The sequence below is a fragment of the Gobio gobio genome (assembly GCF_949357685.1).
Source record: "Gobio gobio genome assembly, chromosome: 5".
Taxonomy (NCBI): Eukaryota; Metazoa; Chordata; class Actinopteri; order Cypriniformes; family Gobionidae; genus Gobio; species Gobio gobio.
This window is the reverse complement of record NC_137101.1, coordinates 31,192,296-31,218,847: the sequence shown is the minus strand read 5'-3', so window position 1 is coordinate 31,218,847 and position 26,552 is coordinate 31,192,296. Positions and strand designations below refer to the sequence as shown.

General features: G+C 40.1%; 1 protein-coding gene across 2 annotated transcripts; it reads right to left on the bottom strand.

Moving 5' to 3' along the window:
- Window positions 1-160: 160 nt before the first annotated feature.
- slc37a3 (solute carrier family 37 member 3) lies at window positions 161-26,552 on the bottom strand. 2 transcript variants are annotated; one of them, XM_079818145.1, is made up of 15 exons: window positions 26,419-26,552; window positions 26,113-26,247; window positions 15,738-15,858; window positions 15,066-15,158; window positions 11,371-11,454; window positions 10,372-10,517; window positions 9,556-9,652; window positions 9,215-9,299; window positions 8,658-8,851; window positions 8,418-8,559; window positions 4,047-4,148; window positions 3,849-3,896; window positions 3,581-3,732; window positions 1,905-1,970; window positions 161-955 (listed from the first exon to the last, which is right to left on the bottom strand). In XM_079818145.1, exons 2-15 carry the CDS (start codon window positions 26,166-26,168, stop codon window positions 863-865), a joined length of 1,479 nt encoding a protein of 492 aa, XP_079674271.1. In that variant the 5' UTR covers window positions 26,169-26,247; window positions 26,419-26,552; the 3' UTR covers window positions 161-862. The 2 variants fall into 2 exon arrangements, with proteins under 2 accessions (XP_079674271.1, XP_079674272.1); XM_079818146.1 differs by having other exon boundaries at window positions 26,113-26,238; window positions 26,419-26,542.

The following is a 26,552-nucleotide window of genomic DNA, read 5'->3' as shown; positions in this document are numbered from 1 at the left end:
TAAATCAATAGAGACATGTTTGCTTGAATTTATTATTACTCATATACAGATATATATATATATATATATATATATATGCCGGAACAATAGACCACACAATTCAAACATTCAAGCAATACCTGTACAGGTTCCAAGAGTTGACACGCGTAACACAACAGTTCAGCAAATTGAGGTTTTATTTAAATGTCCCATAATACACTTAACAAATGTGATACTAAAGTGCAACTGAGTGTTTATTAAGTGTGGTGCAAATTTAACACACAAATTACAACCCCACGATGATGCTATGAATCTACTTCTTCAGTTACAGCAATCATTCAATTCAACAATTGAATCAGGCTACAATCACCATGAATGAAACTCAAGAGGGTCCTGCCCTCTAACAATTATAAAATTGGAATAAAAAAAATGAAAAAATACTTAAGCAACATTCATTGTCTTCATAAATTAAATTATTTGAGGGATAGATTAAAAAAAAAGAAGAACAAAAGACCTGCTTCAAATATAAGGCTTTGATCACACTGCACACAAATTGAATTTTGATTTTTAGAAAGACACTGGTTAGTAGACTAAGAGTCATCACATTGCAAAGAAACTTCCAAAAATAAGATAAATTGTGAAATTAGTTTTTCATGTTTTTTTATTCTTGTTTGCTGATCAGACTAGAATACAGGAAAAATAAGCACTGAATATTTGCTGCCTGTCTGAACAATGCCTTGATGTAGAGTAGCCAGATGAAATGTGAGGTTTGTGTTTCCGAGAACAGAACGTTCTCAAATGACGTGCTACAAAAGCAAGTCTGTATTTTTAAAATGTCTGCTTTTCAATGAGGATTCAGGCAAAAGAAGTCACACAAATGACCTCAGAGCTGATGTGTACGAGCCTGACTGTCTCGACATAAGGAGCGGATCTCACGGAAGAGGAGTGGAATGATGAAGAGCACGCTGCACCCTGTCTGTGGATGAGAGAAAGACAAATGCTCACATATTATGGTAGCCCAGTTTGTGCTGAATACAGTGTAATTACACTTTTGCCATTAAAAGCAACTGAAAAAAAACACACAAATGTCAGAGCATGCCAAAACTTCTAAAGGGCCCCAAAAGAGCTCAGACTCCTCGGGGTTAAAGTGTCAACGTGCTCAGCTCAGTTTTCAGAACACTGGCTTTAGAGTAGATGGCACATTTAAAGGTGAAGGTCATGTTCAGTTACTCTGTGCTTTCAAACCATTTCATGGGTCTTTAAGCTGGTACACAGTTTTCTTGTGTTGATGCCTTTCCTATTGAAACAGGAAGTTTGGATTGGGCACAGTAAAGGGATTGTGCCCTTCGTTTAGTTTTTTAAATAGCCCATAAGTTTTAGTTTAATTACTATTATGAAACAATTTGCTGCTTGCTAGTCAGTGGTAAATGGTATTAAAGGGAAGTGCATTCTTACCCTGCATCACACAGAATTTTGTCAAATCAAATGCTCTCTAGAATGAGTCCCCTCATATTTTTGGTCCATTTCCTGTTTTAATGATTCAGTCTGGTGATGCTAATTACACAAAAATATCCTTCACCTTTAATTTGACAAATGCACTGTTCACTGAATAGTTTTTTCCAATTAAAAGATGTGACCCTGGACCACAAAACCAGTCATAAGGTTACAGAATAATTGTTTGAAATATATTTATGGTAGGAAATTTGCAAAATATCTTCATGGAACATGATCTTTACTTAACATCCTAATGATTTTTGCCATAAAAGAAAAAGTTATAATTTTGACCCATGCCAAAGGAATTGTTGACTATTGCCACAAATATTCCCGATATTTGCCCGATACCCAACTTATGGCTGGTTTTGTGGTCCAGGGTCACAGATATGCTTTTAATGCTTTACTGTTGCATTGCAATTACAATTACCTACCATGATTATGAAGAAATAGAAGACGCACATCCATCCAAATTTGCTCTCAATAAGCGACACCAGGTACTACAAGACAGAGACACTTATTAAAAATATTACTTATACATTAAGTTTTAGCAGCACAGAAACAAAAATAATGGACCCTTTTCACAGACTCTGATGACACATTTCCACAGTCATCAAATCTAGTAAACTTTTTAATATTTTCATTTAAAAGAAAAACACATAATTAATGCTATACTTTATATTATGCTACGGGGCTGTTGAAAGCTTGAATCTGATTGGATGACAAACGTTCTAAGGTGTGTAATTATTTTCAGGAAAATGCACGGCTACAGTAGTTCCGGCAGGTCTTTACCACATTATAGTTCCATATCACTTTGCCAAATGATTTCAGTTATAAAGTCCTTACAGACTACAACAGCAAAAGAACCAAAACCCATAACGACACTGAATAATAATAAATGCAAATAAATATGGTAAACAACAGAATAAAAATGACAAATTATTTCTATATTTTTTTCCACAAAATAAAATTGTATTATGTACGGACAGCACATACTCTCTTTCTCCCACTCAAACGCACACACGTACAGTACGGAGACAAACTAGCACAGAAACGTGTTGTCAGCGCTGCTCTGAATATTTTATTAATAAAATAGTTTACATGACATTTCTCACAAGCGGGGTAACAAGGGCGCTGTACTTGAAGCAGATAAACTTAAAATAGAGACGCTGCTGCCGAACACTGTTGAGAGTCGCATAGACTCAGGTAATTCACATACGCTTAATCTCTCTCTCTCCTAGATGCGTAAGAAATTAATCCTACACACTTTTTAAGCATTTTAAGGACAAAAACCTTATGAATGTCTTGAAATACAACATTTAATCAATGTCTTGAGGTGTGGAAACCATAGTAGAAGCAGAATAATTGACTCAGGTCCATTGAATTTTTAGAAAATAATCATCTTCGCGTTGTGGCCGCATTACCACCTTGGGTGGGCATTATTTTCTGCATATATTATTGCTTACTTATATTACCTTGACAGTAAATTACAAAAAAACGAATTAACGCTGCGAGGGTGTTTCTAACACAACGACTGAGGGAGTGATGGCAAATTTGACATCTTTCCCTCTTCTGACTGCTGTAATCAATTTTGCTTTATTTATTTATTTTGGAAAGCTGTGGAAACAGATTTTTTATTTTGTTAATGGAGCAAATGGGAATACAAAAATTATATTTGCTGTCGTCTCCCGTTCACCACTATAGAGGTTTAACCAAATATGACGACTTCCGCTTCAGAGAACACTGTATTTGTAAAAAGGGTCCATGAAAATGATAACAATGTCTTGAAATCCAAAATAAACATCAAACTTAGAACATGAAATGCACATAACTTTGGCAGTGTGACATATTTCAGAGTGAAAAAGAGAATACGGTGGAATAGGGACTTGATTTTATTCCTTCCGCATTTGGATTATGATTATGAGAAGAGGGCTGTGACATTTTTGTTTAATATTGTTTTGTATAAATGATTAAAGCAGCATAAAGATTATTCTGGACTTCATTAGCCACACGAATACAGCAAGTTTAAATAAATGTAAACAAAAACAAAATAAAACTTGCATAATAATCTGAGTTAAAAGGTTTAAAGAGAACTAAAAAGATACGTTACCTGTCCCCCCGCAGCTCCAATGCTGCCTGTGCCGTCCACTATTCCTGTGACTGTGGCCAGAGCCTGCTGACTGTTATGCAGCGCCTCCTGTCGGCCCAAATCTGCAGAGATTGCTGAACTGATCATGTTTGATGGGCCTCCAATAAGGAAACCTGAAACAAAGAAATACATAAATATTCAATGTTAATAGATTCTTAGATAAGGAGGAGGAGTTACTGTTGACTGAGCTCATAGATATAAATTGTTTCATTATATTATAATGTGTCACCTGTTGTTGCTAGAAGAGCTCCATTCACTATCTGGTTATTTGGAGAGTCTGAGCAAGCATTGAAAGAAATAGAAATAAAAAAGTTACAAGAAACATTTATTCAGCTGTAATTTCTCAAATTAAGCTACAAAAGAAAGAAGCATCAGAAAGGGTACTCAGATTTTCAAGACAATAGGATTTAGTCTTCTCTAAACTTACGGCTGTATCCCACTAATGCTCCCATGGCCAGCAGCAAACTGACTACTAACACAGGAGCTCGCTTTCCCAAAAGATCGGAGATCAAGCCTTGTACTGTTCCTCCTGGAAGAGATGAACAAAATCCTTAAACTGTGTTTGAAAGCTACCTCAGGTCTAAAGGCCCAAATACGTTCAAATCTGCTGAGCAACAGCACACTATTAGCAATCATGCAGAAGCTGCACATCAATTTGCAGAAGCATTTAAGAACAAAAAGAAGAAAAGAACCAGATGTCGTACCTAGGCACTACATTTTTATTACAGTCATTTTTTGTCTTTTGTATATTTAAAATTATCATCATGTTTTTTTTTATTCATTTTGGTCAATTTTACTCACTGATTAAAAATGCTATCTAATTTAGTCAAGGAAAATATAATTTTAGTTGACAAGAAAGTGTTAAATAAACCAAATATTTAAACAAATATTTCCCGCCACATGCAAAAACGGTGTACCGTTTATTTTTGCTTGGACAAAATGTAGCCAGCCAAACATTCTACGGTGACATAATTCCTAATGTTTTAACAGCTGCTATGTCTAAGTGTAGTTAAGGAATTATTGTCACTGTCGGATGGAAACATTGTATGTCAAAAAGCTCTACTTTTAAGGAAATGGGAAAAAACACTGTATTTTTTAAACAATTACGTAAACACAGTACTGCTTTATATAAGTTCAAAGACTTTTTAATTCATCCCAAAGGTGTTCTATCGTGGTCAGGACTCTATTGTATGCCAGTCAAGTTATTCCACACCAAACTCATCTATGTCTTTATGGACCTTGCATTGTGCACTGGTGCGCAGTCATGTTGGAACAGAAAGGGGCCATCCCCAAACTGTTCCCACAAAATTGGGAGCATGAAATTGTCCAAAATGTCTTGGTATGCTGAAGCATTAAGAGTTCCTTTCACTGGAACTAAGCCCAACCCCTGAAAAACAACACCACACAATAATCCCCCCTTCCACCAAACTTTACACTTGACACAATGCAGTCAGGCAAGTATCGTTCTTCAGGCAACCGCCAAACCCAGACTCGTCCATCGGATTGCCAGACAGAGAAGCATGATTCGTCACTCCAGATAACATGTCTCCACTGCTTTAGAGTCCAGTGGCGGCGTGCTTTACACCACTGCATCTGACGCTTTGCATTGCACTTGGTGATGTAAGGCTTGGATGCAGCTGCTCGGCCATGGAAACTCATTCCATGAAGCTCTCTACGCATTGTTCTTGACCTAATCTGAAGGCCACACGAAGTTTGGGGTTCTATAGCTATTGACTTCTGCGCACCTGGTGCCTCAGGATGCGCAGACCCCACTCTGTGATTTTACGTGGCCTACCACTTCGTGGATGAGTTGCTGTTGTTCCCAATTGCTTCCACTTTGTTATAATACCACTAACAGTTGACCATGAAATGTTTAGTAGTGAGGACTTATTGCACAGGTGGCAACCTATCACGGTACCACGATTTAATTTACCGAGCTCCTGAGAGCGACCCATTCTTTCACAAATGTTTGTAGAAGCGTCTGCATGCCTAGTGCTTGATTTTATACATCTGTGGCCATGGAAGTGATTGGAACACCTGAATTCAATGATTTGGAGGGGTGTCCCAATACTTTTGGCAATTTAGTGTATAGATACAGTTGTGGTCAGAATTTCTGGCACCCCTGGTAAATATGATAAAAGATGGCTGTAAAAATAAATCTGCATTGTTTATCCTTTTGATCTATCATTCAAAAAAAAAAAAAAAAACGCAAAAAACGAACCTTTCATTGAAGTAAAAGAATGGAAAGTCGGGGGAAAATCCCATTATGAAATAAATGTTTTTCTCCAAAACACATTGGCCACAATCATTGGCACCCCTAAAATTAAAATATCTCTGAAGTATATTCCCATTAATATTTAATTTTTTTAGCACACCAGGGTGACTAAGAACATGAAATTGTCCAGCTATGACGTCTTGTTTCACAGGAGTATAAATATGAGTATAAACACAAAGGCCAAATTCTTACTCATCACAATGAGGAAAACCAAAGAATATAGTTCTGATGTGCAAAAAAAGATTGTTGAGCTTCACAAAATAGAAAGTGGCTGTAGGAAAATAGCTAAAGCATTGATAATTCCCATTTCCACCATCAGGGCAATAATTAAGAAGTTCCAATTAACTAAAGATGTTACGAATCTGCCTGGAAGAGGATGTGTGTCTATATTGTCTTAATGCACTGTGAGGAGGAGTTTGAGTGGCCAAAGAATCTCCAAGGATCACAGATGGAGAAGTCTTGGAGTCAGAAAGCCTAACATAAAAAATAAAAAAAACCTACATCACGTGTTGTTTGGGAGGGATTCAAGAAAAATCTTTCTTGCTCATTAAGAAATAAACTCCAGTATATTCAGTTGTCAGACACGACTGGAAATTCAAAAGGGACCTGGTTCTGCGGTCAGATGAAACTATAAAAAGAGCTTTTTGGCAGCAAACCCACCAGATGGATTTGATGCAAACAGGGATAAAAAGTAACCCATGTCCACGGTTAAAAATACCGCTGGATCTTTAATGTTGTGGGCCTATTTTTCTGCTGGAGGTTGGAGGATACATGGTATTTTGGATTCTAGCAAATACCAACAGATAAAAAAATCAAAACCTGATGGCCTCTGCTAGAAATCTTATAATGGGCCGTGGTTGGATCTTCCATCAGTATAACAATTCAAAACAAACATCAAAATCAGCATGCACATGTGTCACTGAGCACAAAAGGAAGCTTCTGCCATGACCATCCCAGTTCCCTGACCTGAACCCTATAGAAAATGAGTGGGGTAAACTGAAGAGAAGAAGTTGGCAGTCTGAAGGATCTGGAGAGATTCTGTAAGGAGGAATGGTCTCGGATCTCTTGTCAGGTGTTCTCCAAAGTAATCAGGCATTATAGGAGAACACTCAGAGCTGTTATCTTGGCAAAAGGAGGTTGCACAAAGTATTTAATAAAAGGGCCAATAATTATGGCCAACGTGTTTTGGAGAAAAGCATTTATTTCATAATGTGATTTACCCCCCACTTTCAATTCTTTTACTTCAACGAAAAGTTAGATTTTTATGATTTTTTTAAAATAAAAGATAAAAAGGATAAACAATGCAGATTTATTTTTTACAGCCATCTTTGATCATATTTACCAGGGGTGCCAATAATTCTGATCACAACTGTATATATATATATATATAAAGCATCTCTTGAATAAAGAAAACTCTATTAAAAAAATCAGTTCTTTAGCAGCAGAGATGTGTGTAAAACCTCATAACTCCACCAGCCTCAATCTTGAATGAAGTTGAGGTTTTACTGACAGTTTAAGGATCCAATGGAGTTATGTGGTTCAGTCACAAGCATATTTGAATACTTTTCCTTGGTTAAATATTTGCAAAACCCACAAACAGGCTTAAATAGACAGAAATGATTTATGAAAAATAAGAACAAACATGACGAAATATAGAAATAAGAAGTTTCCGCTCAACAGTGACAATATGCTAGACTGGGTAAACCCAGCCTGATCTGCCGGCGATTTGATTTCGCCCTGCAACTCAGTCTGGAAACCTGTACATTAATTTCTACTGCTTCTGTTACACTTTTGCGGGAACCAATCACAGACTGGCTTATCCACATGGCGCGCTATTGGCGATGACGGATAGAGAAGCGATGGGTCATTGCCCGTTGATCACGCCTCTTGTGGTCTGTTTGGTTGAAGGACTATCCAATTGCGTACTGGGTCATTTAATTTATGCTCGTTTATCACGCCTCTTGTGCAGTAGAAAATACATAGCAGACTCCCCAGACCAATGTTTAATCTTAAATTGAGCTTGGTCTGGTGATAGCCAGACAAACAATATGCAGCTTCTCTTTCTCTAATTTCTATGTCCTTTCATTTCATTGCTGTGTCAATTACAATAGCGTAAATTCTTCATGCTTTAGTTATACATTGTCCATGTTTTTAGTGTATTGTTACGGAAAGAGCTATTTCACAACATGACTCATTCTGACTAGCATGTAATTTAGTTCTGGTTGACTTGTACATTTACATAGTTGTGTGGAGATGTAAAGGCCAATTCATTCCGCACCGACAGACACCAACAGACACTATGTTACTATTTTCCTCATGATGTGCAGTTTCGTTTTGTGTTTACCATCACTGACAGATATAACAAAACCCTTGGTTAATGACCAGCTTCATCAGTAATGAGATAAACACTGGTAACAGCAACATATCAACATATTTTGATTAGGTGTGATGTTGTTTCCTACAGAGAAAAAAAACTTAAAACTTGATTGGTAACATCTGGTTAGGACCAAACTGTGCACTCACCAACAATTCCTCCCACATCATACCACACAGATAGTCTGTCGGCCTGAACTTCCTTCCAGCCGAAGTTGTTGCTGAGATAAAATGGCAGCCAGAAGAAGAAAGAATAGTTGACCAACTTCAGACATGCATACGCCAGAGAATACTGCAGAAGACAGACAATAAATAAATCTCAAATATAGTTGACAATAATGATCCATCTCTAGTAAAGATAAGTAAGGAAGTGTTTAAATGGACACAGACGGGAAGGACTCCAGGCAGGCAGAAGGCCTGTAGGAAGCCAATGGCTTTGGGCTGTGGTTCAGGCTCCTCATCCTGCTGCTGTATGGAGGAGTATTCCTCACATAACTCATCTTCATCATCACTCATCAGAGGACGCTGACTGTCTGAGTCTCTTGTCACTGATGTCAGACCTGTCTCAGAGAGGTCACGTAGTCCTTAAAAAGAAACCAACAGATGATGTCAGACCTGTCTCAGAGAGGTCAACGTAGTCCTTAAAAAGAAACCAACAGATGAGAACACTCTTTTACATCAAGTTCAATATTACAGGGGCTCATTAGTAGGATCAACACAAATAATTTTTTCTACTGGACCCTTCATGTAACCTTGTATTTAAAAGAAAAAGGTCGTTAAGACACCAAAACCACAAAAATTTTACAATTCTCGATTCCAATTCCAAAACAAACAAATTAAATTTTTGTGCCAAACATTTTTTGTTTGTGTGAAATGGCCTGTACAGAGGCGCCGATAAACTGAAACAACGAGAAGCAAAGAATCAGCAGTAACCATAAGGAACTTACCGATTTCTTTTGGGGATGTGAGAAGGCCAAAAAACACCACCACACCACCCGCAAACTGCACGACTGACGTCACGAGGAAAGCATACTGAAACACACAGTTATCAAGACTATATTGTTTGTATACACAGCTAATGATCCATTATACATTTATGAATAATATAATTAATATAATATAAATATATAATACCAAGATGAACTCTCACTAAAATCTTTTAGCATTTTGACATTTACATTAATATGTTATTTAGCATATTTACTGAGCTGTTTTCCTCACGGGACCATTCATTGACATCAATTGACAAACAAACCTGAATTAATAAAGTAATGTATTGTGCTCTTACCTCATAGCCATACTTCAAGACACTGGAGGCAAGAAACGCACCCAGAATATTCCCCACGGATGCACATGCACTCCAAAGTCCAAACACAAAGCCTCGGCTGCCAGAGAGAAGATGTGTGGGAATCAGTTACTTTAGTCAAATGTATAAGAACAATTATTGCTAAAAGATAGCATACGGTTACATTTCTGTAAATTCCCTGGAATCAAAACAAAGCCCCCCCCCCCAAAAAAAAAACATTAAAAAAAAACATGATGTTTCAAGCCACATGCTTGTCATGCTTGACATCAGTAATACTTACACATTAGTGTAAGTTGGTGAAATTAATTTGTGCAATGTGCAAGAATACCATGTCATGTGACAACTATCTCATGGTGTAATTAAGGGGTACACACATTTTTGGTAAGCAACAGTGTGCCAGTTTTGTTTTGATATTGGGTGAATAGTTTTTGTGCACCTGTATCAGTTGTTGATGTGTAATGTGCATCATTTGTTAGTATGCATACTCTATATCATGGCTATATTCATATTTTCATTGATAATTGAATTTTGCAACCACAGCAGGGCTCACATGCTATCCATGTTGTTTTAGCAAACAATTTACCACATAAATTGTACAAAACAGGTAATAGTGCATTTAATAAGCCCAATTTACATAGAAAGGAGCCAAGTTTGATTAGGTCAACTTAAGTATGATTAGTGAAAAAAATGCTGACATTTCTGCATAAAAAATTCATGCATACACTTTTTTTTTTTAATAATTGCAAATTTCTGGAACCATCTGTGTCTTACAGGATGAGGTGAGACACCGACACCTACCCAGATTTCCCAAACCAGTTGCCCATGATGGCCACCACACAGGGCCAAACTGTAGATTGCAGCAGTCCATTTATCACCCACAAAACGCAATAAAAGTACACGTTATAAAAGTGAAGCCATTCTGTCAAAGTGCCAAAAACAAATTCCTAAAGAGAAGAGAGGGTGAATGTAATTAAATAAAGACATTCATTTTTGTTCCCTTTCATAGGTTCACTCGACACTGTGTAGCTGACGTTATGGGAACACCATCCAGGTGTGACGATTTTCTCACTGGCTGATGGTGCTTGAGTCGCACCCTGAAGCACCGCATCAATGATTTAAAAAGACATGTCGGTCCCATCACTCCACAGATTGTTCGTCAAGAAGGTTTATCTGCCCAGGCTTCTTGACAGCTTTTGTATTATTATTTGGATTGTAGGCCCTCACTTGTCCTTACAATCAGTTTCTAATTGGCTGATTAAGCTTAGTCTGTTCTGCTGTGTGCCACATTTTGGATCACAACAGTTTAACTGTGCTTTTTTGATCAACAATTTGATCAAACACAAAGGAGTAGTTCTTCTGCAGCAACTTGCTTGTTTCGATTGTACTGATACATGTATATCTATAATCTACATAAAGTTGAAATAATGTGGACTAACGACTTCAATAAAAGCATTTACCATTGATTAACTACCTCATAGCTCTCAGTAAGTCTATCTTTAAAGGTTTACAAGTTGTTGTTACAAATCAATGGAGAAAATCAATGGAAATTTTACCTCCGGATTCCAACTGTTGCACTATTGGCATTGATTCTATATGGGCTTCAAACAATTGTCCTACCTGGAGGGTGTTTCCATAGCACCAACTACTAATGCATCATTCTCTATTCAGGGAACGATGGTTACAAACGTAACCAAGAGGTTTTCTTTAGTTTACTCGTAATGCATTCAGGTCAACTTAATAGATTAATCACAATTAAATATTTGAATTAATTCACAGCCCTAATTACAGAATACCAACCGTGATTGCTGATCCACATAAACCGAAGGACAGAACATAGCGGAGGTTGAACCGATCGCCAATCACCCCGCTGATATACAAACCCTGAAAGAAAACCAAACAAATCACATAGGGTCTCATAGGGGAGGGGTTAACAATATGCGATTAAACATTATTATTAGAAATAAAAATTGAGATTGATTAAGGTTGATGAGGGAAAAAAAGGTAAAATAATCCTAAAAAAATATTTACAGTACTATGACAGGCTACATGTGCATTTAGTGATTGCTTTCACTACTAGAATTAATTTAGAATGCATTGAGCAGTGTTTCATTACTGGATTAATCTGTATTTGTGACCCTTTCATAAAAACAGTCACTTGCTTTTGAATGAATGACACAATGACCAACTCATTTAGACTGGGTAAACCCAGCCTGATCTGCCGGCGATTTGATTTCGCCCTGCAACTCAGTCTGGAAACCTGTACATTAATTTCTACTGCTTCTGTTACACTTTTGCGGGAACCAATCACAGACTGGCTTATCCACATGGCGCGCTATTGGCGATGACGGATAGAGAAGCGATGGGTCGTTGCCCATTGATCACGCCTCTTGTGGTCTGATTGGTTGAAGGACTATCCAATTGCGTACAGAGTCATTTAATTTATGCTCGTTTATCACTCCTCTTGTGCAGTAGAAAATACATAGCAGACTCCCCAGACCAATGTTCAATCTTAAATTGAGCTTGGTCTGGTGATAGCCAGACAATAACTCATTAAGTCACACTCGGCAATATTGTAAATATAGTTCAAAATATAATTTTTCAATCAATCGATTTATTTATAAAGCACAATAAAAACAACAGTGGTTGACCATTGCGCTGAACAAAAACATTTAAAAGAAAACTAAAAAGACACAAAAAACAATATGACGAGACACAGACACACAATTTATGTTTAAGCAAACCCCATGTGACCCAGCGATTATAGGCCTTCTCAAAGAGAAAAAAAACTCAAAAGTGCTTTAAAAAGTGATTCTGACGAGACTGTTCTAAGAGAGAGTGGTAGGCTGTTCCAAAGTTTAAGGCTGGCTATGGCCCGGTGCCCCTTTTTCTTCAGACTAGATCTAGGGACCAGTAAGAGTTTCTGATTTGATGATCTTAAAAACATCTAGCTGGAGTGTTTATACTTAAAAGGTCATTAAGATAAGAATGTGTCAGTCAATTTAAGGCCTTAAAAACATTAAAGTAAGACTTTAAACTCTATTCTAAAACAGACTGGCAGCCAGTGCAAAGAGAGTAAAACAAGGGTGATATGTTCGTACTTGCAAGTTCCAGTCAGAAGTCTAGCAGCTACATTTTGGACTGTTCGTAAGCAATTCATATAGGACTGGCTAATACCGATATACAGTAAAACCAAAAATTATTCAGAGACCAGATTTAATTTTTTACTAATTTATTGGGTGCAGGACACTATAGTCAGTGAGGATAGCAAAATAAAGTAAACTGTGACATATTATACCCAAAAACTACCAGTGAAATTGATCAAAAAAATTGAGACATTTTGACCAGACCATGTTTTGCTTAAGTTTTTTTTCTTTAATTGCTAATGCGTCCTTTTACACCACAGACTGAACAAAATTAAGCATTGCTTGGTAACTGATTGACCTAAATTGGCATTATCTAATTATGAACTTAAATTTAACGGCTGACAGCTGATTGGTTGATTATAATCCATTACATACAGTACCTTTCTATCAAAGTTATCTGACATTATCAGGATGAATTTGTTTGTTCTCACAGTTCTTGGTATATTTTAGTACCATGTTAAACAAATATGCAATATGCAAATATGAAAAAAATTATAATGTGAGAAAATGTTGAAGGTGTCTGAAATTTCAAAAACCAAAGCATGTATGTAACACTTTCGAACTCCACGAACGTTAAAAAACTCTTAACTAGTCTAACTCTTAAGCAAGGAGTCTAAGAGAATGATTTTATGTCAATCTCACACACCTCTACCGTCACAGTATTTAATAGTTCAATACGGTACACCAGCAGCATTATTTGTTCATAACAGAATCACTAGCCGCGTTTCCATTACAGATTTGCGCAAAACTTTTGCGATATTTTCTAAAAGTCGACAAAAAAATATTGCGAAATGACAGCGTTTCCATTAACTGATGTTATGCGACTAAAACATTTTCTTTCCTCTTGTGATAAATCATTCCAAAAACCATGCTACGTATGTTGTTAGGTTTATGTATATCCCAGCCACCGCACGGCATTATTTTTAATGGAAAGAGACGTGCGTGTTATAGCACTGATGGCAAGGAAAGCACCTTATACTTGAGCGGCACATATGAGATGTTATGATAAATTGTGGCATTTTATATTCTATTGTTTTTTTATGAGTTTAATAAAGAACTCGTCTTCTGTCCAAACATACCATCATCTGTAAAGAAAGATCGACTTTTACACATGCCAGGTTATTGTGACGCATTGCCACATACAGAGACGAGCGAAAAGTTTGAATTTGCATGGTGGTAACTCAACGTTTTTTTTACCACTTTGTTATTTTGGCTCGGAATTTCGTTTTTTGGAAATATAAACTGAATTTAGAAATGCTTTTGAAATGAAAAACTTTGCGTTTAATAAACAAAATATATTTTTGAAATGAAGACAGCGTTTGGAGTGGAGTGCAAAATAATCTGTTCCCTGAGTCCACGGCCTTTGCTGTTATCGTGAGTGTACACAAATAAAACTAGACAGTTTATAGTTTATAATTATGTCTTGCACTTATCTGTATGGCTGTATGACGGCGTATTTTAAGTTTCAGCTGGAATAAGGAAAAAATTGGCGACCAAATGGCGACAACGACTTCGTCGGAAAGAGGGTTAAAGAAAACGTAGCCTATTTAGTTTCATTAGGCTATGTCTAAATATTATAATCTTTTAATTTCATATGTTGATTATGAAAAGTGAGCAGCATGAGTAAGGCTACATAATCAGATGCGCATATGTCTGGAGACATGGATTTTGAGCACAACTGAATTGTGTTTTCTAGAAAGTCTTTCTTTAAAATTAATTTCGTTTTGTATAAATTGTATTTTAATTTTGATCAATGTTTAATCAACTATTTGGCTGTAGACTATATTTAATAAATAAGAAGCAAACCAAGATCGTCGGGAATGGATAGACCTAGTCTTTGAGCAAGGCTGAAACTATAGCGTCTTTCTGTTTTAATACATTTCTTGAATATATGTCATAATTACAGTAGGCCTATAGATAGTTATGATATTTGTGGTTGCACCGGGTCCGTCATTATAAAGTTACGCCACTTTCCTTATTAGGAGAAAATATATGTTGTTTTAACGACATAAGATCTAGTACATACTTGAGTGGAAAAAAATTATATGTAAGCCCTATGTGAGAGCAATGCGTGACCGAACCAGGTGACCTGTAAATGCGAAAGAACTGTTTCCATTGCAAGTTTTGCGAAAATTTCCTTTTTCGAATTGCCTGTAAAACCACCTCATGCGAGCGTAAAAACTTTTTTGCGATATATGGGAGTTTTTGCGAAATTGACGCGTTTCAATTGGGCGTATTTTCAATTCGAAATTTCAATTTGCGCAATTTGAAGGGTAATGGAAACGCGGCTACTGTCCAACTCCAACCCCCAAAACCTGCCTACTACACCTACTCCTGTTTTTAACTTACCACAGCATAAGAGAAGAGAAAGATTGAGTCCAGAGCACCCAAAAACAAAGTGGCTTCCCCTGCATCAGCAAACAGTTTGTTATCCTCCCATGTCTACAAATATAAAAACAAAAAATAAGTGTGTAACAATATTGTATGACAATAAATGTATATTAAAAACTCAAAAGTCTGCATTGGACTTCCGTACTTTGTACAAGTATATTACAAGTTGTAAGAATGTTAGTTTGTATTTTTGCCAAACAGAAAGAATAAAGTGTGTACTGGCTTATTGCTCTATTCATATGTTGCCCTTTCACAGACATGATGATTAATCGCCTTTTTCACATAAGTAGTCATGAGAAATATAATACTGATACAGTATTGTGAGGAATTAAAATGTAGCAATACAGTGTTGTGAGGAAGAATTCAGTTTTTCTCTATCCCTACCTGGCAGAGCACATTTTCTCCACAGCACGCAGTGACGTTAACAGATGAACTGCTTGGTTTTACCATGTTAAACCATACAAATTGTGAAAGCCTTTAAACAGTTAATGTGCATTACACTAATGGCTGCGATCTACTACAATATTACTGGAAATGCTCATTCCTAACATTATCTATCTATCAGGCTTGAGAAAATGTTGCTCCTTTAGATAGAAAAAAGAGATTGGGAAGTATGTTTTAAATCCGTACCTCTCCAGGAGACAAAGCTAAAGTGCTGCCATTCTGCTGCAATCCTAACGGTGTCCATTGCGCTGAGATGCTCACTTTCACATTACTAAAAGTCTTACGTGACGAGTGAAGCAGGACATAGCTGGATAGAAAGTGGAGAGGATAGAGAGTATGTATGGAAATGAGCACATATATTATGCATGCTCATTACTACAATGTCCTTCATTTTGTTCTTCATGTATATGGGTCAACACATACAATCACTATGACGTCTCAATGTTTTTCATTTCTACATGATTATACCAAAAGAATCATTATTAAACATATCAAAACTACATGAAAGAAACATGAATACAAAGCATGCATTTCTAAGAACTTGCCACATACATTGTAAACAAGCTTTTCCTTTGTTTAAAACATTTTCCATTTCTTTATCGTGAACACTCTTATAGTGCCTTGCTAAAGTATTTATACCCCATTCACTCTTTTCACTCCAACATCCCATAATGACAAAGCGAAAAACCACATTACATTGCATAAGTATTCAAACCCTTTCTTGTGACACTTACATTTTTGTTCAGTAGCAGTAGATGTTTCTAAACTTTAAATGGAGTGAACCGGTGTGTGATGGGTGAGGCGTGCACTAAGGCCGACGAAAAATGAAAAGTTGCGAATTTCTAGAGACCGATATGGCTAGGAATTTTACTCTCATTCCTGCGTAATAATCAAGGAACTTTGCTGCCGTACAATGGGTGCCGCAGGCTCAATTATATCACGCAGCGCCTGAAAATAGGCTAACTTCCGTCAACATAACCAACGTGACAACCTGCCATTTCATTCTAGAAAATCGCAATTTTGTATTGCGATTTGTATTGCGCTAAAGTATTTATTTGGTTTCCTAATATGGTTTCAGTCCCAGAGATTTGGGATACTCAATGTAGCTCCATTTACACACTGTTGAATTTTACCTATTTACAATATGGTAATTTTGCATGCAGCTAATACTTTTTGAATATCTGAATAAGAAACAATGTTGAGTAATGCACCTTTATTTATTCACATAGAAACAAAAATGTCACTATCTTGATTTTTCAATCTATACGTTGAATTAATAATAAGGAAAATGTGGCCATTTAGCTGGTGCAATACCTTTATTTAATTTTTGGAGTTCAGGAACATCTAACAAGCTCTGGAAGGTATAAATTATCCTTTGGATGTCTTTTTGTTTAAAGTGATATCAGTGATTGTTAAATATGCCCCTTAGCACTGGATACAACTAAGACTATGTGCACATTTTATAACAAGATGACATTGTAATACCTAAACAATCCAGGTGAGGCGAATCTTGGTTTATTGCGTTGCGAATACACAAGTGTGGGAAGAGAAACCACACTGCCCTGATTGCCATGAAACGCTTCGGTTACTAACGTAACCTCGGTTCCCTCAGGAAAGGGGTAACGAGTATTGCGTTTAGCTAAATGCTAGGGGAATTTCCTTTCCTCGAGATTTTGAAGCAAATTTTTATCCTAAAAATACCATGTAAAACACAGTGCAGCTGCACAGCTCTCAGCAGGAAGCAGCTGCGTGCTGATTGGCTGTGCCGCTGCAACTGCAGGAACCTATGGCGAGCCCGCTGGGCGGGAAGGACCAATAATATTCCCGCCACAAGGGGCAGCAGAATTTGCATAGCCAAGGGTATAAAAGACCCTGTCTCGCCAGGTTCGTCAGGTTAATCGACTGAAGCGACTCCCTGAGCAAGCGAAGCACGGCAAGCAAACGCAATACTCGTTCCCTCTTCTCAGGGAATCGAGGTTACGTTAGTAACCGAAGCGTTCCCTTTCGAGAGTACTCTCGTATTGCGTTTAGCTAAACGCTAGGGGACCCAATGCAAAACGCCGTGCTCGCTTAACGGCTCTGAAAGCCTGGAGACACCATACCCAGACCGACCTAAGTGGGCCCGTAAATATGATATTCATAGAAGTCCCCAATATGAGCCAGACCTGAGTCGGGCCATTTAATGAGAATAACACGCAAAGATACGTGTAATATATATATATATATATATATATATATATATATAGACCAGACATAGTCGGGCCAAAGAATAGTGAATGACCAGATAATTCGAGTCATGTAAGGAATGTGCTTATGACTTATACAAATACTTAACCCAGACCAGACTGTCGGGCCATAAGGGGTTAATATGTATTACACAGCGAGAAGCCCAGCCTGTAAGACAGGGACATCCAAATTATAAAACCTGATAAAAGTGGACGGGGAGGCCCAGCCTGCCGCCGCACAGATATCATTCAGAGAAATGCCAGTAGACCAAGCCCACGACGAGGCCATGCCTCTAGTAGAATGGGCTTTGATGCCTATAGGGCAGCTGAGATCTTTGGACTCATAAGCCAGTGAGATAGCATCCACTCTCCATCGTGATAAGGTCTGCTTTGTAACCGCACACCCGCAGGTGCGGCCGCCAAAGCACACAAAGAGCTGTTCAGCTTGCCTGAAAGCAGCGGAACGCTCTATGTATATTCTCAGAGCTCTGACAGGACAGAGCAAATTAGCATCTTCCTCATTTAACAATGATGAGAGTGCTGAAAGTGAATGACCTGTGCTCTGAACGGAGTTGAAAGCACTTTAGGTACATATCCATGTCTTGGTTTGAGGACGACTTTAGAGTCGTTTGGCCCAAATTCCAGACAAGAGGCCTGCGCTCACTGAGAGCGCGTGCAGATCACCCACTCACGATCGCTAACAGAAAAGCGGTCTTGAGTGATAGGAGCTTTAAGCTCCCCGAATGCAGAGGCTCGAATGTTGAGCCTTTCATAGCATCCAGGACCGTGGACAGGTCCCATATAGGGACTGAAGGGGGGCGAGGTGGGTGAAGCCTTCTAGCCCCTTTGAGGAAGCACACGATAAGATCGTTCTTCCCCAGTGATAGTCCATTCACTTGAATGTGATACGCTGCTATAGCAGCCACATAAACTTTAAGCGTGGAGGGGGAACGACCCGCGTCCAGTAGCTCTTGTAAAAAAGTGAGCACTTCGAACACTTCACAATTACTGTATGTGGGGTTAAGCTTCGTGCTTTGCACCAGTCCGAAAAGACTGACCATTTGCCTGAATAGAGCCGCCTGGTCGCAGGGCTCTAGCTTCAGAAATAGTGTTTAATACACTTTCAGAGAGGTTCTCATGTACCCGTTGATGGGCCAGACATAAGCGCCCATAGATCGGGACGGGGATGCCAGATCTGCTGTTTCGCCTGCATGAGGAGGTCTCTCCTCAGCGGTATTGGCCACGGGGCTGTATCTGACATCCGACTTAGCAGTGAGAACCATGGTTGATTTCTCCAAAGCGGGGCTATTAAAAGCACTGCGCATTTGCTCTCCCTGATCCTCTCTATGACCTTAGGTAACATTGAGATTGGGGGAAAAGCATAAAGAGGAAGGTTGGGCCATTCGTGGGCCAACGCGTGGGCCAAGCCTTGTGCTTGGAGAAATATATTAGGCATTGAGCATTGTCTTGCGAGGCGAAAATATCCACTTTTGCCTCTCCAAACATGTCTGAATCGTTTGTGGGTGAAGAGACCACTCTGCTGGGGACACTTTGCCCCTGGACAGCATGTCCGGACCCAAATTCAGAATGCCTGGCACATGAGTCGCTCTCAGCAAGCTCAGGTTGTGCTCTGCCCATATTAGGACTTTTTCCGCCATTGTGTGTAGACCAATAGATCTTAGACCGCCCTGGCGATTTATATAGGCTACCACTGACCTACTGTCCGTTCGGATCAGGATATGGTGGTGCTTTATGTATGGAAGGAGAGCTCTCAGCGATAGTGTGACCGCTTTCATCTCTAGACAGTTTATGTGAAGGCTCTTTTCCGAGTCTGACCAGAGACCGGAGACTGGCCTGCCCTCGTGAAGGGCTCCCCAACCTAGGTTGGATGCATCTGTCAAGATAACTTTCCACTTCGTAACAGTGCCCAAACTCACACCCGTCTGATACCAGACAGGATTTCCCCAAGGAGCCAGAGCCAACACACAGCTGTGGTCTACCTTGATTTTTAATCGGCCCGAGAGCCATGTGTGAGCTGGAATGCGGCGATTCAGCCAGCGCTGTAGGGGGCGCATGTGTAACAGACCTAGTCTGAGGACTGGCGCCGCCGAGGCCATGAGACCCAACATCCTCTGAAAGTGTTTGAGAGGAGTGTATACACCGGACCTGAGGGAAACCGCTCGGTTCCGAACAGAGAGCGTGCACTGTGACGTGAGTCGCGCGTTGATCTGTAGTGAGTCTAACACTGTTCCCAGAAACGAAACGTTTTGTGTGGGAGACAATGAGCTCTTTGCCACATTGATTCTGATACCCAGGCATTTCCAATGGTTGAGAAGCCAAGATCTGTGGTTCAATAACTGTATCTCTGACTGAGCTATTATGAGCCAGTCGTCGAGATAGTTGGGAATTCTCATTCCCCCAAGCCTCAGCGGGGTTAGCGCCGCTTCCATGCACTTCGTAAAGTGCGGGGAGCCAGAGATAGACCAAAGGGTAGCACCCTGTATTGGTAAACTTTCCCCTCGAAGGCAAATCTCAAGAATGGCCTGTGATGAGGGGCTATTGGTAAGTGGAAATAGGCATCCTCTAGATCCACAGTGAAAAACCAATCTCCCGGGCAAATGTGCGCGAGGATTTGTTTCATTTTCAACATTTTGAACAGGCACTTCATAAGGGCCTTGTTCAGATGTCTGAGATCTAGAATGGGCCTGAGACCACCGTCCTTTTTTGGTACAAGGAAGTAACGACTGTAAAAGCCTGACTCGCTCTGTGAGGGGTGTACGGCTTCCACCGCCCCTTTCATTAACAGTTTTGATATTTCGGTTCGAAGCACGTGACTGGTGTCGCTTCTCACCGTTGTCTCTACCACGGCGCAAAAGCGCGGTGGTCTGTGAGCAAACTGTAGCAAGTAACCTTGTTCTATTGTGTTCAACACCCATTTTGAAATGCCGGGAATGGCCCGCCAGGCCTCGGCCTTCGAAGCCAGGGGCTGAATAAATTTGTGGGGCGAGTCGCTGGGTAACCGGGACTCGGTGGCCCGATAATGTTGTGTTAAAGTGGCGTTCACCAGAGCGCATTTGTTCACGGGCTCTCTGACTGGGAGGGAATTGTTTCCCGCCGCCTGAGTGCAGGGGGCCGGGGGACATAGAATATTGGTGCTTGTGTACAGACGAGCGCGTTTGAATACAGGCTCGTTGACTGTGAGGATAAGGTTTCCAACCACCTGAGTGCAGGGGGCTGGGGAACATGGGGGAGTTATTGAGTGTAGGGGTATATGCTTAATGCTGGCACACTGCCTACAGAGAAAAAACCCTTTTTGTGATTCATATGGGTCGCCGTGAAAACGGCGTTTGTGTAGAGGCACGGGCTCGTTGGCTGTGTATGTAGTGTGCCCAGCCGCCTGGTTGAAGGGAGCTGGGGAACGTTTTGGAAGAGAGCGAGGTGGTAAACCGGCCGAAGCGGTTATTATCCACCTTCTCTTTGTGCCTCTGGCTAGGACGGCTTCGGCGGCTCAGGTTTCGACACATTGCTGGGTCGGGGACCTCGACGCTCCGGCGGTCTGCTGCGGCTCGTAGAGCGGGAACGCTGTCCGGGCTTAGAAGCCGTGCAAGGCTGGTGAGCTGGTGGCGCCGCCTTGGTGGGCTAGGCTGGTCCAGCCTTAGCGTGACGGCTAGCGGAGGAGCTGGAAAGCTTGGGCAGGAAATGTCTCATTGCCTGTGAGGCCTTTGAGCCTCGGTGAAGCGTTCTGTGAACCAAACCACAGAGGGACCAAATAATCCTGAAGGCGACATGGGCGTGTCCAGAAAGCGGTCTTGTCCGAGTCTTTCATCTCGGTTAGGTTAAGCCACAAATGGCGCTCCAACACCGTCAAGTTAGCCATGCATCTGCTGATCGCCTGAGCGTTGGCCTTGGTGGCACGCAGGGCCAAGTCAGTGGCACCGCGCAGGTCCTTCAGGGCCTCGGTATCAGGGACAGACTCGTCCAGGGAACGGAGGAGTTTGGCCTGGAAGACCTGAAGCACCGCCATAGAGTGTAGCGCTGAAGCCGCCTGGCTGGCGGAGGCGTATGCTCGACCGGCAAGGCTGGAAGTAGTGCGGCAGGCTTTAGATGGGTGTACAGCCTTTGACTGCCATCCCCTGGCGGAGGGCAGACAAAGATGTGCAGCGACGGCTTCCTCGAGGGGAGGAAGAACGTGATATCCCTTTTCCTGAGCGCCATCAACCACCGAGAGCGCTGGAGAAAAAGCGGATTTGGCGTGAGATGAAAATGGCGCCTTCCACGACTTGGATAATTCTTCGTGGACTTCTGGGAAGAAGGGAGTGGGTTTTTGAGCGGTCGGGTGGCGGCGGTTCTCGAAAAACCACTCGTCCAGTCTGCTTCTCGTGGGCTCCAGGGGTTGAGACCAGGGATGGAAATTAACTTTTTTGTCCACCGGCCACTGTGGCTGGTGGATTTCAAAATCTATCAGCCACTCAATGTTTTTACCAGCCACTTTCTTGTTTTTAATAGTAATTAATACTACAAGCTCTACAATACTTAAGCAGTTTATTTAATCTCAAGTCTCAATGAAATACTGACATTTTCTCTTTCTCTCTTATACACACACAAACCATGAACTGATATACATTTCATTAAATGAGTAGGGCAGATTAATGGATGTGGCATTTGGATGATTCGTGGTCTTTTATGGCTTCCAGTTTTAGGTTTTTAGTCCCAACAATGAAACTATTAGTTTTGGCATCTTCTGAAGCGTGTTGACGACATACTAGGGTTGCCACCTTCAGTGTGGCAAAATAAGGGACACCCATTCACGACAATATAAAATATAACATTTTATCTTATTTTACATTTGATTATTTAATTTATTTCTAAAAAAAACTCTTTAGTAGCCTATTTGGTGCACTTTAAAGGGATAGTTCACAAAAAAAAAAAAACATTCTGTCATCATTTACTCTCCCTCATGATGTTTTAAACCTGTATGAGTTTCTTTCTTCTGCTGAACACAAAAGAAGATATTTTGCAGAAAGTTTGTACCCAGGCTGCTTTGGGGGCACCATTGACTTCCACTGTATCTTCCTGTGTGTTCAACATAACAAAGAAATGTATACATGTTTGGAACAACTTGAGGTTGAGTAAATAATGACAGAATTTTCATTTTTGGGTGAACTGTCCCATTAAGCAGTCATTCTGAACCAGTAATCACTTTTTTGACAATTCTGAAATTCAAAAATGTTTCTTTTTTTTATTAATTTACTTAAATTATTACTATATTATTATGTAATTATTTGTCCCATTTTTATCTAAATATTCTTTTAATAAATGTCAAACTTTATATGACAGGATTATTTATTATGTATGATTCAAATTATACATTAATAATAACATTAATTAGGCTATAATCTATTAATTAACCTGTTTAACATTATATATATATATATTATATATAATAATTCTGTCTGCCAAGCTCTGATAATGTATGGAATATTATATAAATATATTATCCATTTAAAAAAAACAATAGGCCTATACCTTTAGAAGCACGGATGTGTGTGTCACCGCTGCTGCTTTAAATCAGTCAATCTGAGCAACTGAAATGCTTCTCTGCAAAGTGTGCAGTTCGCCTAAGGTTCATCACGAGTTACTGGACAGACCCATTGATATCTTTTTTTCTATTCAGCTCTATATCTGGAGATCCTCTTGCGTTCAAACGGCGGACGCGACGCGAGCTCGATATGTTTTTAAAAAACCACGCAAGTTTACAGCTAATGTTCTCGAGACTCCGCCGCTATGGCAACAAATCCGCTAAAACGCAACCACGCGGAAATTAACTTCTATACTACTTATTGGGAATTTGATTTGTAACGCCACCTTTTTTTGAAGGTGTGCCTCCTCTAAAAGTGTCCGCCGTCCAGGTGAAACAGTAGGCTATGCCATTTGTATGTACCCGCCACGGTGGCCGGTAGGTGAAGCGAGTTTACCCACAACAACACAAAATCATCTGCATTTGGCTGGTGGCGGGTGCTAATTTCCATCCCTGGTTGAGATCAGTCAATACCGAGGTCGTCCACGGCCTTAGTGAGCAGGCGCATAAGCTCAGCGTCAACTGAGTTTTTGCCGACCATGGCAGTCCGCGTCGAAGTAGCGTGCTCCGAGATGGTGTCCGACCACCCGCTTTCAGATGCAGCAAGCGAAAGGCTGTCATCCTCCTCCTCCTCTTCCGGTCCGCCGAAGGAAACCGTAGCAGCCGCCAGACGAGGGGAACTGTGCTGTTCCTCTGCGAACATGACAGGCGATGGCAAGGCACGCGGCATGTGCTCGTCAGAGCGCTCCGGGGGCCTCTGGTCGCGGCGTTTCTTCTTACGCAGCTCGAGAGGCTGAGAGCAAGGGACGGGATTCAGATCGAAACTGGTGAGCCGAGCCCGAAGGGTCTGCAGCACCAGTTCGTCGCACTCCGGGCAGCCGTCCTGGCTGAGTGCGGCCTGCGCGTGGTCTCGTCCGAGACATGAGACGCAGATGATGTGTTGATCCTCGTCCGGGAGAAAGCCTCTACACGAGGCACAGGAGGAACGAGATATTTGCAACATCTCGGCTCTTTTCGTGAGTGTGTAGCAACGGCAAACACACGGATTGGTATAAAAGGATATGTGCCAGATGACGCAGCTGGAAGGCAGGCTGAAGGCGGAGAATCCGACGTCCTCAGGCTGCAGAGTTCCACTGAGTGCGTGTCGACGGCAGGCTTCAATCCAGAGCTCAGCGAGGTGAGTCGCTGAAGAAGAAATAATCTGACGAACCTAGCGAGACAGGGTCTTTTATACCCTTGGCTATGCAAATTCTGCTGCCCCTTGGCGGGAATATTAGAGGGACCTGATTGGTCCTTCCCGCCCAGCGGGCTCGCCATAGGTTCCTGCAGTTGCAGTGACACAGCCAATCAGCACGCAGCTGCTTCCTGCTATGAGCTGTGCAGCTGCACTGCGTTTTACATGGTATTTTTAGGATAAAAATTTGCTTCAAAATCTCGCGGAAAGGAAATTCCCCTAGCGTTTAGCTAAACGCAATATGAGAGTACTCTCGAAAGGGAACTAACATGTAGTTACACTGTGTATTTGAACTCTTGGTAGCTCCAGAAGCAGTAAAATGAACAAATCCCTTTTTCAAAATATCCCTGAAACTGATTCAAATATAGAATCTTATAAATACACTATTAAGAGCATGTTAATTTTAGTGTATTTTGCCATGCAGACTAGTATGTTCTTCTATGCAATCATTTTGATTAAGGGAAACAATATGCATTTTTAGTTTCAACATTATTTGTTCGTAAGACATTCCCCTTTAAATACAGCAAATATTCGCTGTATGCAAAAGAAACGATTGTTTAGAAGCAACATCTAAAAGGATATTAAGATATAAGTAACACTTTACAATAAGGTTGTATTAGTTAACATTAGTTAATGCATTAGTTAACATGAACAACACCTGTACGGCATTAGTTAATCTTTGTTAACGTTAGTTAATAAAAATACAGCTGTTCATGTTAGTTTACAGTGCATTAACTAATGTTAACAAGGTTTTAATAATGTATTAGTAAATGTTGAAATTAACATTAACAAAGATAAATAAATGCTTTATAAGTGCAGATCATTATTAGTTCATGTTAACTAATGTAGTTAACTAATGAACCTTATTGTAAAGTGATACCAAGATATCTTCCATATTTCTCTAGTTAGAGGCATGCAAACTTGAGGTGACTAACAGACCTACCAATCTCTGTGTAAAAATAAAATGATGATGATGATGATGCCATCTTTCTGGTCATTTTCACCTACTTGTAATTTGGCCCCAAATCTGGAAATTGTCATTTTGATGCCCTTCTACAAAAGGTGCACAGTAAATATTCATCTATGGCATTTAATATTTTGTCACTATTTTGCTTGACTTTTTTCACCAAAAATATTAACAAAATCAAAAAATTTAGCCAGGGATGTTTCTGAAATTTGGTTGATTCGACATGGAATGACCCAAAACATTATACAGTAATCAGAATACAGACAGTTAAATTACATACAGCACACAGAACTTTGCGCGACATGTCAACAAAGACGGCAAACAATACAAAGTTCAATATGCTTATAACTTAATGCAAATAAAACAGTGCCTGACACGTCAAGCAAACCATTCATGTAAAGCAGGTCTCATCATCCTTTACAGATCCAGGGACCCCCACACAGACTTTGGGCCAACGCAGGGACAGAAATATTAAAGAAAAGCTATGTTGTCAGTAACGCAGACAGAAACTGATTACCGTGGTAAGAACAGAAGGTGGTAGGAACAGGACAGCATACCTGAGGAAGGTGAGGAGGAAGGCTAGCAGTTGATGATAGGTGTAGAGGGACCACATTATAAGGGTCTGGCTCAAAAGGGGGAGGAAGAGGAGGGGCTGGAGTCTTCAGGACGCTCTACTGCACCATCTATAAACACTAGTACACACCACATCACTGTAAAACCTAACGTAACCCATTGCCAGATTGATAGATCCATCGGCGCTATCACTGTTAACGTTACTTTAATGCTCGTCTGTAACGTTAGCTTATCAAGATAAATATTTACAGCCTTCCACGGATACACTAATAGTAAGTATATATACTCACCGGTTTAAATCATTTGCTGTAAGTTAAATAAATCTCTGACTGGAAGATATAGTCATTGTTTTAAAATGCAACGTAAAGGCGTTGAATCGTAAACACAGACGTCACCCAATTCCGGATGTTGCATGTTTCAAAAT